This window comes from Gambusia affinis, linkage group LG05 (genome assembly GCF_019740435.1).
Source record: "Gambusia affinis linkage group LG05, SWU_Gaff_1.0, whole genome shotgun sequence".
In the NCBI taxonomy this organism is placed as follows: Eukaryota; Metazoa; Chordata; class Actinopteri; order Cyprinodontiformes; family Poeciliidae; genus Gambusia; species Gambusia affinis.
Window position 1 is genome coordinate 15,698,352 of NC_057872.1, and position 21,485 is coordinate 15,719,836.

Consider the following 21,485-nt stretch of genomic DNA (forward strand, 5'->3'; position numbering starts at 1 on the left):
TTAGCTGGTGTTTTCTGATATCTGAGGAGTGGATGACAAACTAAAATTGCATTATTCGGATATAACTGTTCATTGTTATTTATATTTTTTCATTTTTACAATATCAGTTATGTTTTATTACAATAACATAATTATACACACATATACAGACAGTTCAGCCCCAAAATATTTATAACATATATTTTGTAATATTTCTGAAGGTTTATGTGGATGTGGTTAATACAGACAAGTATGAGGTGTATGCTGCCCTGTGAAACCTTCTGTAAACAAGGCTCTAGCTTTCTTGAAAAAAAACGCCAAAAAACTAAATGGCTTATTTGGTTCTAAATAAATGAGTGATTTACATAACCTTCTGTCAGAAATAGTAAAAAAAAAAATCCTAGCTAAAATCATTTGAAATATAGTAAGCCTTATCATATTTCAAGTACTGTTTAGCACAAGTACACATCTGTGTTTGTTTATCTAAAATACATCAGCTGAGTCATTCTTAATATGACACTTCAGCCAAAATCGATGCAAAGACATCGCAAAGACTGATTTTGAAAAACATTTTTTGTTTTGTTCCTGCAAAAGAAGCATATCTATGAAACAATTTTTCTGAAACAGCCATTGCACATGCTCTCCTGTCCTATGTGCACGGGGATCAGTGTTTCATGTCTGGACATGTCTCCTGCAGTGTTGGTGGCCCAATTTATTGAGTGTAAGTGGTGGTAAGGAAGCAGTGCACAGAGCCAGAAAACATGGTTGGATAACTGTCGGTGTGACTCACAGTGATTTCAAGGTAATATTCTCCATATCTTTGGATTTATATTAGGTTTTGGGAAAGCTTTTCTGCGACTCTTTACAACTATTACAACTTGTGTTTATGGTTGCAGTGCAGTTAACAATCTTGTAGTGACATAAACCGCTGCTGCTAGCAGCTATTTTAGTTTTTATATAGATGATTTTTTTTTAGACAGCAACTTTCCAAAAACATAAAAATGTGAAAGGATAAAGATTACACTTACACAGCCATTTTTGTTTTTTAAATGGCAGCATAACTAGACATTTAATTTCCACTTCTTCTTCCCTCTTACTCCTAGTAGCACAGTGCAATTAAGGATTGTTTTTGTCTAGTATTTGTAAGATGTCACAAATCTTGTTATGGATTTTCATGGCCCTCTCATTTTGTTTGCACCACAATGTGGAATGTAACACTTGCTGGAAAGTCTGCAGTTGACTGTGCTAAATATAAAAAGGATACATTCAGCTGGGCGAACGAAACTCCTCAGTCTGGTTGGACGACAGTAAACACTATAAGTAAAGATGTAGTCTTTGATCGCGCTTCAAACAGCAAGAGAGTTCTGTCCTCCATTCAGCTTCACTGCTCATCTTCTTCACAGAGTCAACTCTTTGCTGCCTTAAACTCAAACTAGGTTTTTTGGCTCTCCAAATGACATTCATGTCCACCTAAAATGTGTTATTTGAGACATTTGAGATTGACCACATATTTATGCAGCAGGGTGATATGGAGGTGCTTTCAATTCTCTAAATATTGGGTACAGCTCTGTACAGTCTTTTCGTTTTAAAGTGACTTGGCAGCTTTTTTTTTTTTCTTGAAGAAACATGAGTCACAGGAGAAAATGAAGCTGCAGCTGCTTGGCAGTGAAAACACCCTGGACATTTTTTGTCAAGTTGAACAGCTGAGGAAACACAGTATGAGCAATTATTATGAGGGTCTACATCTGTGTGCCAGTACTATGGACATTTGTGTTTTTCACCTCTGAGCAGCTCCTACAAAACAGTTGTTTTACACGTTTGCAACACAGAAACTTAGAATATCTTACAAAACTTAATTTATTTAAGTAATTCAGTTTACAATGTCAAACTCGTATAGTATGTAGATTAATTGCTTCAAATATTTATGTCTGCTTATTTTGTTATTAATTATGGCTTAAAGTGCATAAAAAACCAGTTTTTTTGAAAAATTGAATATTTCATAAGACCAATTAATTTAGGAATTATAATACAGAAATATTATGTTATGGCCATGTTATGACATGCAATCATGGGGGAAACTGTTGATATGGTCACTGACCACAAAAGGTAATTAAAATAAGAAGCTGGCTACTGGCAGAGTGCTGTATCCAGTCATATGAATAAAAAGTTAAGTGGAAGAACAAAATTGGTAGCACAAGCAATGTGGATAACAACACCATTTAGAGGATTGTAAAACAGGTTTGGAGGCTTGAACTGCAGCTGGAGGCAGAGCCACATTCCTAAGATGGCAACTCAAACTTTAACTCTGACTCGAGTCACAAAAGTAAAAGACATCAGATTATACTTAGAATGGTCCCCTTCAGATTTTATTATTGACCCTTGGTTGGAGACTTGAGTCCTATTAACAGATTTTATTTTGTGTAATGAAGAGTGAAAGCAAACCGGTATGTGAGCTACAGACTGAAGCTTCCAACCATATTTTATCATGAAAGGAAGCTCTGGATAGCTGCTTTCTAATAATAACCATATGATTTTTCTCTCCAAATTAACACTGTATTAACTGACGTTGGATCATTTAGGAAAGAAATAAAACTTTGGATATTATCTCACTGCTAAGCTAGCTGCAACAATACAATTTCCAGCTGAAAATATAAAAAATATTAAGTATTTTTATAGCTATTAAAACATGAAAGCTATTCAACGTGTATGATGAAGTGCTCTGTGAATGTCTCAGACAGTGAAAAATGGAAGAGAGGCAGCTGAAAGAACCATCATTGGAGGATAAGCCCATCCATGGGATGTGCCACCAATAGATAGCTGAAGTTTCAGACGAGTCTACATTCAACCAATGGCTACAACTTTCAATACTGAAGTAAAGCACAGAAGTGCTGTTCGTGACTGTGCAGCAGCAGGCCTTGAGAAGCAGAGCTATAGAGGCACTATTCACCGCACTATGCAGTATCCAAGATTTTGGCAGGAAATTAAATACATAGAATGCCACACACAAGGAGCTGGTATGTAATACAGAGACATCTGTGTACAATACCAACTAGAGAATCCTAGGCAAAGTAGAAATTACGACCAAAGTAGTGAAAAATGACTGAGCTAAGACGCCATGTGGCTTCTAGAGACAAACTAACAAAATGGTAGTGGCCATCCAACTGGACATTGTAACCACTGATGATAAGCAGCAGAGTACAGTCGTTGGGATCAACATAGCTATACCAAACAAAGAAACATAAGGAGAAAGGAATACGAGACCATGGGGAAATACCAAGGATCCAGTGAGTAGCCAGAGAAAGCATGCTAGGTGAACACTAGAACAGGGAGGTGGCTGAAAGAAGAGATCTATTTGCAGTTGGTTCTTCTGTCAATGTTTTCTTTCAGGAGTAGGAGACAGCTGTGGATGTCAGGGTAGTAGGATGACAATTGGTGAGAGGTGCCCATCCAAGACCTTGTTGTATGAGTAGCTTGAGATAATCAAGGAGAAAGGCCTTGGATTGGGAGGGGAGAGGTGCAACCACCCTTTTCTCCATACGGTGAAGGAAATACTTTTGGGGGAAAGATTCCTGTAGCTTTAAGATATTGGGTGGTTTTTTAAACCCTCCGTAGCTGAGAAAAAAGCTTTGGTAGGGCACACTTGTACATGGAAGATTACAGAGAGATTTGCCTCAGTGGGAAAAATCTATCTGAAAAAGGACAAGAGTGAGCATTACACTTAGAACATTTTAATCCTATGCTGGTTTGCATGCATGCATGCATGTGTACTGTCTGGGCTTGCACATGTCAATGCGAATCTCCCACAGTAACTCACATTCACGCAGCCCGTCTGTCTGAGCAAAGCATTTCAGTCTCCAGCTCTCAGTCTCTCCCTCCTCTCGCAGTCTGTTGCTCCCTCCGCCCCTTCCTTCTCAGTGTGAGCGTAGTCTGGGCGCCGAGCCAAGTGGAGTGTGTTTTTTTGAATGAATACCTGATGCGGCTGATGAGGCTGGCTGGGGGAGGAGCTGTGTCAGTAGAGTACTGAGAGAGAAAGAAACAGGAGGAGGGAGGGAAATGGGGAGGGAAAGGAAGGGAGGCAGAAACACTCACTCACACAGCGAGCAGGAGACAGAAAAGCAACCAGGCAGAGAGAGGGAGAGAGGGAGCTGGCGGACTGGTGGCCTTGCATAACGCTCAGTGGAGCAAGCTTGCACGCAGGTCTTGGTGGGGTCTGCAGCACTGGGGATCTTCCTTTTACCACTGGCCCTCGTTGCAAAGGGCAGGTAAGCCTGCGAACCGGAATCAACAGAGACAGGCTGCACAAAGGACAGAATCAGGAAGAAGAATCCTGGGATACTTAGACACAAACTGACACTGACAGGAAGAATCATTGGACATGATCTGCAGGCAGTGGCTGTGGACAGACTGGTGAGCTATTCTTAGTACTATTACTCAGGGAGGGGGAGGTGGAGACTAGGGGTGGGGGGGTGTTTTTTCTTCCTGATTTGTGGCATAGTAGTAATTCTGTCCTGCTACTCCACTCATGCGCTCTCACTGTTAAGCCCCCAGAGACCGGAGTCCCAGCATCTGTCCTCTGATCTGTCCAAAGTCCCTGGTGGTGGATTTGACCCTGTTTACGTTTGCTGCCTGCATGCATGCGTGTGTGTGCGCACGTCCTTTGCTTGTTGCACGGTGCGATTGGAGTGTGCCAAGCAGTGATGCAGAACTCTGGAGTCATTGTGAAGACAAAACAGCCTGAACCCCACTGCCTGTTCTTACTGTCGCTGCCACACGGACGGTCCGCCTCTTAAAGGTGCAGGCGGCACTGTTGCACAGCCAGACAGGAACATGTCTGTTTGAAATATTAGAGAAAAAAAACATTACACTTTACAGATCTGCTTCGTGGCATTGAAAGCTGATTTGTTTGTACTCCAGAGACGGTGACGTCTTGTCTATATGCAGCAATTGACTGTTAAAACACTTGTACAAATTGTCCTGCACAGTACCTCCCCTCTCTGTTTCATGCCAGAGCTCAGATTGATAATGATGTTTTTGTTTTCTATATATAGCCTTTCGCTGGTCAGGGTAATCACTGTGTTTCTATGACTGGTGGCAAATATTGTATAGATAGCATGTCCCTCCCAGGGACCTTTGGTCTGCTCTCCCTTTTCCAAAATCTCAGTACACTGTCAAGAAAGATGTGGTTTTCTTTCATGATGCACCACTGCATAATCCCTCCTGCAGAGAAATGTTATTCCTATGAAGCAACGGATCAATGTAAGGAGTAAACACTCAGTGGGAGCATGAGAGAAGAAAGAGGTGGGGGTGGGTGGGTGGGTGGTATTGGAGGAACTGGCAACTGCAGCATAAGTGAAGAGATACAACCCTGCTAGGGAGACTCTCACCTGGAGACAACACAGAGAAAGGGTTCAGCCACACAAACCCATTACGGAGGTTTATGCGCCATTCTGGTGTGGAGAAAAGGGACCACACATTGGGGATGGTGGTCCACTTCTCTCTGTCTGATTGATGAACTGAACAGAGCACGTCCTGTCCCCTCCACTCCACTGTGTTGTCATCCCTCTGTACACTCATCTCAGAGGTGTCAGTCCTGAGTCAAGGTTCCCATGCTGCGTGGCTCTCAGTCTTGAAGGCTCGCCTTTGTTCTCCATAGTAACATCTAAGCCTTATGTGTGTTGGTGTCACCGCTCTAATTATAGGCTGACACAGGAAAATCTGGAGAGGCTTTTTGACTGCTGAGCTTTGTGTGCGCCGATCAGTCCGTTCAAACTGTTGGTGTGTCAGCTGGCTTTGTCTGCCAGTACTGCTTTGAAGACAGGAGATGCTTGTGCTTCAGAAGTGATGTCATTACAGTGTTGACACGGTGTTGCTGAGGTGGGGTTGTTGCCAAAGTGCAGAGCGGTGCTGCACAGTGTAGCTCAGACAGACTGTAGTGGCGGCTGCGTTGCTGATCGGGAATCTCTCGGCAAGGAGGAGGGGTGGGAGGGGGGCAATGGCGCTCTTGCTGCTGCAGGCGCTCCTCAATGTGGGTCAGGGAAAAGCAGAACTCATATCTTCTCCTCTATGTCCTCCCCATTTCTTATCACCTTTCTCTCATTCTCCCCCCCACCTTTCCACAGAGCTCTGCATCTTTTGCCTCTTTTCCCCTCTTCTTTCTATTTGCTCTCCTCTTTTGTCGCTGTTTTGCTCCATCTCTGCTGCTCCCCTCCTTTGTTACATCTGCTGAATCTTCTCCGCTGTAAACTGTGCTGAGGTTCTCGCTGCTTGTGGATACAGTGACCTTGTCGAAACCAACACTAGAGGTAGATGCTTCCAAATAAAACATGACCAAAGTTGCCTTCTGTCTTCGTTTTTTCCTCCCCACCCTCCGTCTTTATGTAACATGTCTGTGGTTGCCTTTTGTAGTGAACCACTGACATAAAAACACTCTGGTGTGGTTGAATGGTAAAGTGAAGGTCCTCTAAATTGAATGCACAGGAAGAAAAATGAATGTGTATTTCTGTGCTATATAAGGAGAGTTCATTTCAGTGGAGTTCCTGGCTAATGAACAACTTTGAGTCCAGTGGGTTTACCCACAGATAAGCCTGCCGGAAGGAACTGAAACTCTGGTGAAAGAAAAGCTAATGAAAAATTGAAAATAAATGTTTGAATTTAATTAAAAAAGGAAGACAGGTGTGGATGAGAATAATTATGTTGTACAGGGGAAGTTCAGGATTTTTTAAGTGCGGATCTGTTGAAATGTTATAAGCTGTTAATATATCACCTGCAGTAGATAACTCTTTGGTGTCTTTTTTTTTTTTTTTTTTTTTTTTAATCCAAGGTACTTGGTCTTTTTCTACTGGCTAGTCCAAGGCGCCAAGACCAAAGCAGGTTGTCTTAGCTCTAATCTGAAAAACATCACAGTGGTTTATGCAAAGGGCTTTGTTTTAAACATTTCAGCTGCTGTATTTGCATTCAGGAGTTTTGCAAGGAGGTTGATGATTATTTACAGGGAAAATAGATGTAGGACACTTGAAACTTGTACATGAGAACATGAAAACAGAACATGTAAAGTTTTTCCAGTCAGATCAGCTGACTACTAGTGGAATAAAGCAGAGTAAAACTTAACAAAACAGCATCAACTCGACGTTTTTACTTCTTACACCTGTTAATGTGCATCACAGAATTGCCCTTGCCTGAAACACTTAGGCATACATGTTTCATCCATCCATCCATCCATCCATCCATCCATCCATCCATCCATCCATCCATCCATCCATCCATCCATCCATCCATCCATCCATCCATCCATCCATCCATCCATCCATCCATCCATCCATCCATCCATCCATCCATCCATCCATCCATCCATCCATCCATCCATCCATCCATCATTTTCCGTTCACCCTTGTCCCTTAGAGGGTCGGGAGGGTTGCTGGTGTCAATCTCCAGCTACGTTCCAGCCGAGAGGCGGGGTTCACCCTGGACATGTTGCCAGTCTGCCGCCAGTCTGTTTCATGCTGGAGGATAATTGGTGGTCCAAAACCTGCTATCTTAATTCATTTTCTAAATATTTTATGTTTACATTTCCACCTAATGCAAACATAATTGTTAGTTCATAAAATACTCTTGGCATAAAGGGCAGTGATGTTTTCAAGATCAGAGTTGTTTAAGATGGTAGGCTACATTGATCTTGGTTCCTTTTGAGCTAGCTGTTTGTTTCAGCCTCTTGAACCAACTACTGTGGCTCTACACTAAACAAAACACCTAGAGAGTTATCTTCTACAGATATTAAATGCTCTCAAAGTTTTAACAGAATATCATTTTGTAACAATTGTAAACTAGTGCTTTAATATGTCCTCTGTGTGTTGGTGAACTTAATTCCCCAGATGTGCCAAGAACTTGTTTCGCTTTTCATTTAGTCTTCTTGTTATTAAACTAAACTCCAAAAATGCTCTTATTCATTGTTTGCTGTAAATTGTGTGTTCCTTTCTACTTCGAAGAGCTGCTCAGAGATTTTACAGCAGAATAGAATATATTTGCAGAAAAAATACCCATTTATGGATCTGGCTGGATTCTTTCAAATTAAATTTCATACACCTTTAAGTTGTTTTTCCAGTACATACTAACCCAGAGTCCCTTCATGGGGATGGGTGGGATGCTTACATATTTCAAGCAAGACTCAACACATGTTTTGAGACCGCAAAAGACAAATGTTACAAGAAGGGGATTCTACAAATATCTGAAGAAAACTGTGGCATTTTAGAAAATAAGACCCTGGAAAATGACCAAGGCTATGTACTATCAAGGCCACTGGACTCAAAAATCACAGTCGAGAACTGCTTAAGTAAGCCACTGAATGTAACTTTTTCAGCAAAGTGCAGCTAGGTATGCACAAAACTGTTCTTTACTGTTTGTTCCTTATGCATTAACACCTTAAGGAATATATGTTGTTGTAGTACAAGTTCTTGTAGATCCTGGTGGTAGAATCTCTATAGGGTCCTCTTGGATAACAACAGCTTTATTCTGATGCAAAAAATTGAGTCAAATGAATTCTTTATGCTTGGTGCCACCAAGTGGCAGAGTAAAGAATTAACTGGGTAAAGAACTAACTGGAAAACAAATTTTCACATTTGTAATATTTTGAGGTACCACACACACACACACACACACACACACACACACACACACACACACACACACCCACACATATATATATGGTGAAAAGCGTCTACTGTTTTTGACTTTAATCATAAAAAAGTATTGTGTAAATAATGTACGTATTGATGCATGTACGTATTAATTTAAGTCTATTTTGCTTTCAGATTTTTCTCAACATTGTGGAAGAGGCAGATTGGTCAAATATGATTCCTCATGAAGTTTGTGGAGCTCATTTTCTGAGCTGGAATGACTCCATCTTCTCTGGTGAGGCAGCTGGAGTTCTCCATCAGTGAACACAACAAGTCAAAGCCAAAGAGAGCGCACGGAGGGCCCTGAACAATACCACAGAGAAAATATTCTCATAGGTGCAGAGAAGTAGTACAAAGGAGCATTAAGACAGCTTGGGCACCATGAAAGCTAATCAAGAGCGGAGTAATGGATGCCTGCCTCCGAAGAAGCGTGAGATCCTGGCTCTGGAGCAGAGGCCAGTTGTAGTAGCTGCAACTACACCTCCTGTTGCAGTACCTACTGATAGTCCCCACACAGAAAACCTGGCCTGGCTTGCAAGTGTGGCCAGTGAACGCTGTAAGTCCAGAGAGACAGAAAGTCCAAGATGTCCTATTCCCTCAACATCTTCTTCTCCTACTACGTCTATCCCTTCCCCAGCAACTACCCTTTCTGCAGTGCCCTTGGCCTCTCTGCCTGCAGTTTATCCAGCAGCCCTTCCCCAACAGGCTGGAACAATCCAGTTTACCCAGCTGGGACCCAATGTGCAATTCATCAGTTCTGGGCCCTATGCTGGGTACATATCCTCCCATATCATTCCAACAAATGCTACTTCTGCACCTAATAGCTCTGCATTAGTAGGACAGCGCACCCAGATAGATGGTTACACCACTGCACTTATATCACCCAGCACCAAAGGGGAGCAGCAGTTTCAAATTGGACTCTCCTCTTCAGAGTTGGCTCCTGTCACTCTTCCAAGTTCTCCCCAAGTAACCAATCAGTACATCCATCTGGACAATAGAACACCTCTGACTGTGAGCGGAAATGCTGTAGCATCACCTGCAGCTCACCTTCAGCTCCACCCTCATGCAGCTGTTCTCCCACAAACTCTTACACTTGCCCCATCACAGCTTGTGGTTCAGTATGCAGATGGTTCAGCTGGAAAGAAACCTGAAGGTCATGCTAAGAGTGTTCTGAATGGGGAAGTGGAAGTGGTCAAACAAGCCAAAGTCTCTGGGGCCAACCATCAGCCTGTCCAGAGCTATGAGGCCAGGCATATTCTCCTACCTGCTGACTATGGCCAAAACCCTGCAGGTTTGCAGACCTCTTTGGTGCTTGTTGCCCAGCCAAACCATGGAGTGGAACATGATGCTGGCTCAAATAAAATTTCCCTGGTCCAGACTGAGAAAGGAAGCATTTGTTTAGGAAAGCCTGTATCCAGAACCTCTTCATTCTCTTCGCTTTCTTCCTCAGAAGTGGTCAAGTCTGTTCCTCATACTGTCATCCAAACTAGTCTGCCTCCTGAAGAACTGCCAGTCAGTCTCTACTCCTCCACACAGCCTCCCATCATTGGCTACATCACCAGTGCAAACCAGCATACTGTCAGCTACCATGCAGCACTGCCACAGCACCTGGTGATCCCAAGTGGCCAGTCCCTTCTCATACCAGTCAGCAGTGCCAACAATGGCACAGAAATAGAGGTCAGTCGCACTGTCAGTGCCATTACTGCCACTACCCCTCAAATATCCACCGCCATGCCACATGCCTACCTGGCCACAGCTCTATCTAAATGTGAAGCTCTTGGCCCAGATGGAAATCAACCGCCCTGTGCGCCACCACAGGCTGCAGCCTTGCCTGCATTGCCCTCAAACCCAGTTCCCGCAGTGGTGGCTGCTCCATCCCAAGCTCCTACTCCTGTGCCCACTCCTTCTCCCTCCTCTGTCCAAGTCTCTCCCTCTGTCTCTTCCCCATCTTCTCCTGTAGCCCTCCCTCCTTTCTTTATGCGAGGCTCTATCATCCAGCTGGCTGATGGAGAGCTAAAGCGTGTGGAGGACCTCAAAACAGAAGACTTCATCCAGAGTGCTGAGATCAGCAGTGAGCTGAAGATTGACTCCAGCACTGTGGAGCGCATAGACTGTGGGCAAAGTCCCAATGCAGTGCTCATTCAGTTTTCTGTGGGGGAGCTCAAAGCCCAGGTAAATCATTTCTGAATAATATCTTTAAGATATTCCATGTTGTTTCTAGAAACATTATTTAAAAATTTGAAGAACTCAAGTCTTTGTGTGTAACAGGAAGATTTCACACTCAAAGACAAGATAAAAAGTCTCAATAATATGTGTCTCTTGTGTTTATACTCCCATCTAGGTGTGTGTAGAGGTGCTGGTGGAGTATCCGTTCTTTGTTTTTGGCCAAGGCTGGTCATCTTGCTGTCCTGACCGGACCACGCAACTGTTTGAGTTGTCATGTGCCAAGCTTTGTGTCGGTGATGTGTGTGTGTCACTGACTCTCCGCAGTTTGAGGAATGGTTCCCTGACAGATAGTCAAGCATTGGGGACCAAGCTGAAGATGGGTTCACTCTCTGACCTGTCCCACTGCGTGGATCCTAATGGGACGAACAGTATCAATCCCAACCCTCCTGGCAGTAACGGTAGTCTCCTCATGAAGGCTTCCGCTGCCAACAGGATGGAGAAACTTCATGTTTCTGGACTTGGAGCAGGACAAATTGGTGGGCTCGTAACATCACCATCTCCAGAACAGGCAGAAAGGATGTTCAGAGGTGGACCAATGCTGGCAGGCTCTGGGGGGACAGAAGTAAGACAGGAACCACTGAAAACAGACATATCTACCCTCTGTTCTGATCCAGAGAGACCTTTTGTTCGCAAGAGACGCTGGTCAGCTCCAGAGCGAGACCAGACTGAGAAAGCTGAAGAAGAGCCACCCGTGACTCTGCCTAAGCCCTCCTTTCTACCCCAGGAAGTCAAAATCAGCATAGAGGGCCACTCAAGGGCTGGGGGCGAAAGATTCTTAAAGAAAAGAATTGACTGTTAAGAGAATTTTAAAATACCTATTGTCAGCTTTGTGTTTAGCTTCGCTCTCTTTTCACTCAATCATGACTACTGTAATATAGCCTGAGATTCTGCAGGATATACATGTTTTCTTTCACACAAGGAAGAAGTAACGTAGAGCACCTTGACAAGTGGTAACACAAAAGATCAGTGCAATCAATGCTGAAAGCAACAATGAATGCAAAGTGAATGTTGATCATGAATGGTGGACGTCTGTTATAAGAGGGATTTATTTGGGACTGGAATGATTTTTCTATTAAGACAATGAAGCACAGACACTGTTGACATGTTTGAAGAAGTGTGTGAGTGGAAGGTTGAGTAAGAGACATTTGGTGTTTTAAGGACGATGATTAATTGGGTTGACTGACCAGCTTTTCTGTCTCATTGGTCTGATTTGACTTTTGTCCTATCGTCTATAACTTTCACACCATCATGACTGCCTGAGCTGTAGAGAGAGGCCTTGTTCCTCTGTGCGAATGTTTGTGTTTGGTTGTTGGTGTGTATTTTTTTTTTGCCGTGGCTGAGAAACGGAGCAAAGGATATGAGGCGATACTGTTAGCTGCGAACTCGGTCCAAGTTGTGGAAATGATGACTAAGAAGGCTTGAATGTAATAATTCCCTGGGTAGTAACTCGTCAAGTCACGCATGTGCTGTTTGTTACCAGCCTGATGTGTAAAATGAGAATGTGGCTCAGAGTCTGATGCAATGATGTTGCAACAGGCTAGTCTCAACAGTTTTGTGCAGACGAACTCCCATGGTGATATTTCTTGGTTCACTACTCTGAAACTTTCCTTAAAGGAATGCGTGGTTCAGGCTACTTTATTCACGGCTTCTGCTTATTACATTTTTAACGCAGAGATTATGAAAAGTTAACATTTCAACAAAATGTTAATAACTGAGCTCTGTCATAGCTATAGAAAGCACTGTCATATCTAGCCCTTCTACGATATTAAATACGGCTACTAACTCAACTTATTTTTGTTGGACACACACAAACTGTCTCAGTGCATTTGTATTAGTGTATTATTGAGAGCAAAAACTAATAAACTGCAACTGTATAACAAGAGAATAAAACAGGACTGAAGTAATATATGTGAGGACTGGTTGCTTCACCAATATTTCTGCCCTGACATTTTTCACAACTGGAGCGTTTTGATTCTTTCATGCATATTTGAGAACTCCTTAGAATCTCCCATAGTCCAGCTTAAGGGTGTCTAAGCGTTGCTCATACAATGCGCCGTCTCTTTTCACAAATTTCTTCTTTGGTGCTTCGGTCCACAGCTGAGCTCTGCGCCTTCCTCGCTCAGCTCCACCAGAATAGCGGCAGCAGCATTTAGCAAACACCTGGTGGAAATGCGAATTTGCTGAGCTTATCATACAAACTATTTTGCAGCTCAGTGCTCCTACAAATAGTTGTAAACAGCACAATGGAGGAGCATTGTTGTGATGACATGCTGAAATGGGAGGGTTGGAAAGAGCAGGCACTTTTTAAAGAGACAGAGGCCTAATTTCAAGGCATCGAATTGCAAAAACAAATTAATTTCAAATTATGTTCTACATATGCAGCATTTTTATAACAACTAAAGGTAACATAGTTACTTGAATGAGCTATAAAATGGCGCTATGTGCCTGCAAAATTCACACTTTACCACCCCTTAATTCAGGGGTGTCAAACTCCAGTCCTCAAGGGCCGCTGTCCTGCAACTTTTAGATGTGCCTCTGCTGCACCACCTGAATAGAATAATTAGTTCATTAGCAAGGCTGTGGAGAACTTATCTACATAAGAAGGAGGTAATTAAGCCATTTTGTTCCAGCGGTTTGTACATGTAGCACATCTAAAAACTGCAGGACAGCGGCCCTTGAGGACTGGAGTTTGACACCTGTGCCTTAAATAGATGATGTCCCATGAATCTTAACCTTTGTACACAGACTAATCTAGCACTAAAAAGTCTCAAGATTCAGATAACACAGCAGGCTTTGATAAAGTCACTCCTCTAATAAAACAAAAGAGACTGACAATACATAAGCTCTTTAAAACAAAACATTTGCCTTTAGAATAGGCAGTCATACGTCCACTAAAGATAGAAACTCTTTTCAAAGAAAAACATAAAACCAACTTGAGCATTTAAACTGTGGACAATAATCAATCTTGTTCTAGTCCTTACTCGACTATTTACTTCCTGACCCCTAAGCTTCCCATAGCTGCTCAGGGAAACAGCAGTTTAGGTCAACAGAAGATTTACTCCTAAAAAATAAAGCAACTGCAAAAATATTGTATTATTTATAAATACCCATACTCACAAATTGTTTGTATTAGTATACATGAGCTCAGAGAAACACACAACTTGCTTGACTCTTTACCTCCTGTTTACATGCTAGAAAGCATTAACCTCTAGAACCCGACGGACCCACCAGTGGGTCCGTCTAGAGGTTAAAGCCCATGTGATCCATCAGTGCAGAAAGGGTTAAGCTGCAAACTTGGATCTGAGGATACAAGTGCACCAACATCACCACATCCTACCTGCAAGCTTAAATATTTTTGTAATTTTTCCAACATGCAACTAGAAAAATCTGACTGAAGTGCCAAGCTACTATAGAAATTTAGAAAAGGCAGGTGTGAAACTTCCAAAAGTTATTACATCAAAGATATGGACTCCAGCAAAAAAAATAAGGCTATTTTATTTTTGTATATGTGCTGGGATCTTGCTAGTCGGGTCTGCAAAAGTCACTCCTAACATTTTGTTACTAGTCGGAAAACTTGTGCAGATCGATGAACAACCTAATTACCAAAAGGAGCACAACTCAGACAAAGTATTTTCATCGACTTTTGTTTTATTTAGTCACTGTAGCTACCGGTTTAATAGCAGAGGTTGTAACGTAACTTGTGAGTAACTAATATCTGCAAAGTTTTACTAAAGACATGTAAGTGGCAGCTATATTGAAATGTTGGAGAGGTTTGGTAGTAAACTTCACTTCTCAAGTCATTATTTTGGCTTTTAGATGTTGCTCAAGCAGTTTTTTCCGGCTTTTGATTTCAAAAAAGTAAAAAAACAACAAAAAAAACCCAACAACATTGACATTAAGCCTAATTAGCTACAACTGAAATTCAATTCAAAACTCCGAATGGGAATTAAGGTGAGTTCCTATTTCTTTATTTGCATGTCATGTGGAAACTAGATAACCAGATGAATATTTTATTAAGTGAGTTGAGGATATTGCTTTATTAGTAGTGGTTAGCATCCCTCTTGAGCTATGAAAACGTAAAATGTACATCTTTTGCTGATTTTAATTGCATACAAAATGCTGCTGCCACAATTTGTTTCATAAGATTTCCCACCAGAACTGACCTAAAGACCCTGCCAAGAAAAGTTGTCTTTCTGTCTATAAATAATGGCGAAGGGTTCAGGTTTATGGGCGACTGGTCTCATTGTTGCTACTTTGCATATTTTACAAACACCAAGGCCTTGATATTTAGGATGTATCAAGTTTACAGCAGTACATTGGGTTTTACATTGAAACCTTATTATTGGTTTGTCTCTCTCAGGTCAGTTCCTGATATATTAAGAGTGGTGGTGTTAAGATTAAAACACCAAAATCTTTGTGTTTCTGTTCTAGAAAAAGGAGACCTTCTACAGTTCATACTCAGGAAGAAAGTTTAGGGAACAGATGTTTTTTTTTTTTTTTTGTGGTGTGAGTGTGTATGTGGGAAGACCTGAGATAGCATTCCCATGTCATTAGTCAAGTGTGTGTTGAAAAGCAGCACTTTGATGGAGCGTCCAGTTGGAGCTTGTTAGCAATGTTGAACCTCTCTTGCAGTTTTTAGATATAACAATAAAAGTGAGTTTTTCTTATCACTTTACATGTTTTGCAGGTTTGTCAATGAGAGATACCAATATAGAATGTAAATGGACATGAAGCAAATTTTATTTTTCTGAGGATTTATAAAGCTACTATTCAGAGAAAGAAAGAGATGCAGAGCTAACTAGCCACCTAGTGCTGATCATGTACAGTGAAATTGTATCTTAGAGAGAGTGTACAGAGTGTAATCTAACCTTTTAATGTACTGTATGTGCCACAAAGCCTCCTTCTTCAATCATTCCATTGACTCACCAATACCTACAAGTTCTGCTATTGTTAGTTTCGACTCTGGTATTGATCAAATGTTCATGAATGTGCTAGGTCTCTTTTGGGAACACCAGCGTTGCTGAGGCTCCTCAAAGTTTAGTTTGTGTGAAAAATGGACTGCAGTTTATTCTAATAGCCATTAAACTCCTAAGAGGTGTTTATTGTATACCCAGAAATCAGACTGTTCTGTTTGTGTGCGACTGCTCAGGCTATTTAAAAAAAAAAAAAAAAGCAACAAAAAAACACTGCCCTCTGACTGTTCTCCTCCGATGATGTGGTCTTATATCCTTCACTGTTACAAACTAGAACTACTGTTTGTCTTACTAGGTATTTTCTTTCTCCTCACTTGGCTCATGTTTGTAGTTTTCCAAAGTGAATTGTTTTCCAACTAATGAAATGTGGAGTTTATTTCTGACTGAAATGTTACGGTCATAGACTGATGTAAAGGAAGTGGATGTAGCATCATAGAAATTAATGTTCTGTTGTTTTCTTTTCTGCGTCTTTGAATTTGGCACCAGGGTCATTTTTGAATATTTATTTTCTGGCTTGATGTGAATACCAGAGTGAACACCAAGCTATGGACTGGTGCTGTGATTCTGGTTATGAGATGCAATGGTTCCCGTTATTTCCTGGACATAAGATCAAATAAAACTTAAAGTAATTTTGTTACAATAGGTGAAAACCCCTAAATGACTTGGCTAGTTAATTAAGTCAAAACAAATTATATCAAAACTAATAATATAAAATAAACAATAACATGAATTATAAGTCTATAATTCATATAAAACAATGATAAAATAATAATAAAAATATATCTATATAATGTATTTACAGACAAGTTAAAACACACTGATGTCTGTCAAATATACATTTTAAACATTTGTTTTGTTCAGAGCAGAAACTCTAAGTTTGAAAACTGATTTATTTTCATCTAAAAACAAAAAAATCAATTTTAATTATTGGATGTCATATTCAAATTTCAAAATAAATAAATAAAATAAAATTAAAAACGCTATCCGGCCACTACAGAAGTTCACCGGTTTGTTCACTAGCTATTTAAATTACCAATACTTCAACGTCAAAGGAAACTGAGCCTGTTGCTTGTTTAGGAAATCTGTACTAGAACTGAAAGATGCTCTTTAGCATCATTACACAGAGGTACATTGAAGCAAATACTGTCTAATATTTCACACTGAAAACAAAAAGCAGTTTTAGTCTTTCTTTATTCATTATGAAAACGCAAAGATGTTTCCGCCTTAATTCTCATTCAAGAAACTTTATAGTATTATGAATTAATTACACTAATAATAAGGGTTTGACATAGCCAGTACACTCATAATAACCTAAGTGAAAAATCTTCTGTATTTTATATATAGAAAACAATGGGTTACATTAAAATGCCTCAGTTGTCAGAGCTTTTTAGCCATCCCTTTCTGTTTTTTAATTGGTTTGTAGATCAAGATGCTACGTTCACCTTTTACATGGTCTGTGGCAACTGAAAGTTTTCTTATGGCCAACAAATCCATACGTTATGCTGTCGCCTGCATTAAACTGTAATACAAATCTTTATAAACTGTTTACAGATGGTTTTTATTTTATTGTTTTGAAAAAAAAAATACAAAAACTCTACAGTAAGCTCTACACTTTGCTTAAAGTTGAAATATTTTGGTTTTCAGACACATTCCTGATTTTATTGTGGTTTAATCTTCACTGTTACATGTTCTGAACAGATTGATCAATAAAATCTGGAGAGGACATACACAGTCTGTCAAGAATAAATCAATCTGTCACTACTGTTTGAAAGAAAATGTAAAGAAAACATATTATTCTAACTATTTGGGCATCAGAGTGTGGACAATTAAGCCCATAATAATATCTCTGGCAGATTTAGATTTGAATAAAAAGTTTATTTTCACCAAGAAGATTTTTTTTCTGATGGAAAATTAGAAAGGTATATCTCAAAACATGATAAAACAATGTAAAAGCAGTGGCCCTAACAATTATGAAAAAACACTAAAAATATGTTGTGTTAAAAAAAAAAGCTATCCTCTAAATAAGCAATATAAAAAATCTTTACAGCAACCAAACCCTTTTAATATTTACTAACTTTTTTTTTTTGGTATTTAGAGATTTTATCTTTGTAGTATTTAAGGTTTGAAAGCCTCTTTGTCACCACTTAAACCTTTAGCCACCTTCACAGAGTCTTTATGAGGTTAAAGACAGAACCCCTGTCTATTTCAACAGGCTAAATTAAAAGATATCTTAAGGTAAAATCTGCCAGAGGTATGATTAATTTTGGCCTCAACTGTACACTGTATTTAAAATTGCTTAATCATTAGAGACCTACAAAACCCTCCACAATTATTGGCTCCCCTGATTAAGATGTGTGGAAAAGCCTGAAATGGTTCTTTTAGACACTTGGTAAACCCAAGTGTCAATTATTAATGGAGAGATTTTATTTTACCTCCCATCACATTCTCCTCACTGTGTTTGGTGATGAGCTAAATTTGTGTCATCATTCATTCTTGTTTGTAACATTTCCCGTTGCTTAAAACTTAATTGTTGCTTTTACTGTTGAAATAAGCTGATTTTAATAAGACATAACTTTCACTAAGAAAACAACTTACTAATGAAGATAAACACATCTGATTTGCTGTAAGGGCACATTCTCTCATCTATGCTATTTTGAAGATCGGTTAGAAGATATGTGCATCTTTATCATGACGTGTAATCGATGAAAACTTAATTATATGTCAAAAGTTTCAGGACGCACTCGTCAAATTAAAAATAGAGAAATACTAATTCTGCTTATATAGTTAGTGGCTCTAATAAATGTGTCATTGGTAAGTTCATTAAAATGTTTTTTTTATTATTATTAATTTGGATGTTTTTTTTTCCCCCACTGAACAAAATAGAATTAAAAGTTGGACTTATTTATGTTTCGGTGTGAGACTATGTTGCTGGAATCAAAATATGCATTTATTTCGGGCTTTTTTAACTCATCTGTACCGGGGCGGGAAGGTGCGGGGGTCCATCGGCTTTTTACAGCTACTAACAGGAACAGATACTCACATAAGAGAAATGCTTGCTGTCTTCTAATGTGATGTGTTGTCAGTAAGAGAACCTTATCTCCAGGTTGATACGTAAGAACCTTGCTGATGCAGACAATTTCACATATGCTGAGCTGTGAGTTAAACAGAGCAGTAAAAATGAGCAGACGGAACAAAATCACTTCAGAAGTTGGAGTACAGGTGCCACAGATGTGAAGAGGCTTTAAAACAGACACCAGCATTAATTTGAAGGTTTAATATAAATAAGGAACCATTTTGGCTAAAGATGGCTCCTGTAAATAAGTAATTTCGCAGTTTGTCTGTGCAATGTTAAGAATGGCATAAAAGTGCCACATGGTGGTGATCTTTGAAACTGCACTTTTGACATATCGGTGTACTAGAGTGAGGATGTCGGTGTGACAAATGCATAGAAGCAACAAACAATCTCTCTTAGAAAAATACGAGTTTATCTGTTAGACATCTTAACAATATGTAAATAGCCAAAGTCTTCCATTACAATGTTGGTCTGTCCTTATTCCCACTGAAGAGAAGTAACTCTCATCACCTTGTACAGACCTATAAAACAATTTAAATTGTCACTGCTCAGTTGAATGACACACAAGACGTTGCTTCACCTAAGATGTTTTCTTTTGCACCAGCTTAAACAACCCAGGAAACAGTGGGAGTCAAAGACTTTAAAAAGTATTTTGTAATTGGAGTCTGTTTGGATGAATTTCTGTATAAGATGCAGTGTGTCCTATCAATACAGTATGTAGTAAGTACCAATGTTTCTTTATTTTGATGGTGTTGAGATTTGTTGTTAAAATTCTTACTTCAAATGTTTGATTTGAATTTTTATCACATATATTCAAGGAAATAAAGAGTCTGAAGAAAAATGCAGAATGTGGTTTTCCTCAATGATAATTCGTACTAAGGTTCAAATGATGTCATGCAAAGTATTCACACCACTTAAACATTTACACAATTTGTCCAATTACACCGGCAACTAGTAATGCTTTTTAATTGCAGGACTTGAACATTATACTTCATAAAGTTCAATAGGTATAAAAACTTTTGCCAGGAGCTAAATTTACGCCAACATTGAAGTCTGGCGTAGAGAGCTTATGATTTTGGAAAGGAGAAAGATACAATGTGCCTTGGCAATAATTTGAATGTACTTTGTGGTTTGCCAGCAGTGAGATTGACAAAGGTTTTAATTCAGCTGGACCTGAAAATATCTTCACTTTTTCTCTCGTGTGTTGATATTTTCAAGAGCAAGCTTTCCCGTTCCAGAGCACAGACAGTAACACACACTAGACGTCCATTTGCAGAACCAGTGCCATGTTGCTAAGTCATTCTGACAAACATCTTACATAAATTTAGAGTTTCAGATCATGCAAATTTTAATTTGAAGGTTTTGTTTTAGCAAATAAAACAAATTATGCTAATTTGCGGAAGCTAAAACTAAACTAAAATACAAAAAGAAACTATTGCTCCAATGGTGAATTCAAAAGTCATTTGATTCCTAATGCATATGTTTCATAAGATTTATGACCTTAAATCTCCTTAATAGCTGACTTAGCAAATGGACAGTAATCATGTTTTTGTTTTTCTTACAACCTAATAAATACCACTTTGTGTTTTGACTCAAACTCAGATATACATCAGTTACAATGAAGATTATACAAAATATAATAGGTTGATTAGTTTCCATTGAAATAAAACATAAACACATTTAACAGATGCATTCTCTTTCAAAGAGTAACCGGCTTGTATTGTTTTTGATGCTGCTGCTGTACGGAAAATGTTCTGAATGAAAAAAAAAAGCAAATGAGCAGCTACCTCTATCCACTCAGTCCTGACATGAATGATAAATCAGGATGAAACTGGTTTATCCTGCGCAGAGAAAACTTTATTCCATTAATGTTTCTTTAGGACAACGGCTTCATGGCAATTAACAGTTCAACTAATCAGACAGAGTCTAATTTGAAACGGAAAACGTTCACAGATATATGAAAAGTGTTTAAATGACTTTGAAACTGGAGAAACACTTCATCACTTAACTATTTTTGTTAGCAGAAACCACCATAAAAGGTTATACAGCTAAAAGCCACATGGTGGCACTGTTCTGCTTTTGTTGTCATTTGTTTTCTGCCCGGCCAGAATGAATGTTAGCATTTCAACGCACCGTTTGGGGGAGCAAGAGTCCTTCCTCTGAGTTAAAGAAACCCAGCAGTAACACTGTGATAATTACCTGCGCATTTAAAGCAAACCACCAAAATCCTTTAATAGCCAAAGTTTTATTCTGATAAACCTTCACATTTGATGTAAAAACGAAAACTTGCTCAAACCTTGCACTTACATTTTTAAATTACAGCATTACTGACAACCAGATACTTTCTGACTGACGTTTATTCACATTAAAAACATATGAATAAACATGTAATCTGATGTGTGAATGTCAACAATATTATTTTTTATTTTTATTGCTATGTGTTGTGCATGAAGTCTCATCTTCTCCAGAGGAAAAAAAACTCAAAGGTTTGCAAACTTAAGCAAGAAGTGTGAAGCTTGAGCTGTGGAGATGTGCTCTTTTTCTTTAAACACAAAAGCCCAGAGC

General features: G+C 39.6%; 1 protein-coding gene across 3 annotated transcripts; it reads left to right on the top strand.

Annotated features, from left to right (window-relative positions):
• The first annotated feature begins 714 nt into the window (after positions 1-714).
• Positions 715-20,272, top strand: LOC122831484 (ataxin-1-like). 3 transcript variants are annotated; one of them, XM_044117700.1, is made up of 3 exons: positions 715-781; positions 8,784-10,820; positions 10,990-20,272. In XM_044117700.1, the coding sequence occupies exons 2-3, from the start codon at positions 9,030-9,032 to the stop codon at positions 11,671-11,673; spliced, it is 2,475 nt and encodes an 824-aa protein (XP_043973635.1). In that variant the 5' UTR covers positions 715-781; positions 8,784-9,029; the 3' UTR covers positions 11,674-20,272. The 3 variants fall into 3 exon arrangements, with proteins under 3 accessions (XP_043973635.1, XP_043973633.1, XP_043973634.1); XM_044117698.1 differs by lacking the exon at positions 715-781 and adding an exon at positions 4,005-4,386; XM_044117699.1 differs by lacking the exon at positions 715-781 and adding an exon at positions 4,005-4,241.
• The last annotated feature ends 1,213 nt before the right edge of the window (positions 20,273-21,485 follow it).

What these genes read in the sequence shown, in the direction of transcription:
- LOC122831484 (XM_044117700.1), top strand. Translation starts at nt 9,030, where the DNA reads ATGAAAGCTAATCAAGAGCGGAGTAATGGATGCCTGCCTCCGAAGAAG. An exon ending in TGGGGGAGCTCAAAGCCCAG is followed by an intron (nt 10,821 to 10,989) that starts GTAAATCATTTC and finishes ACTCCCATCTAG; the next exon opens with GTGTGTGTAGAGGTGCTGGT.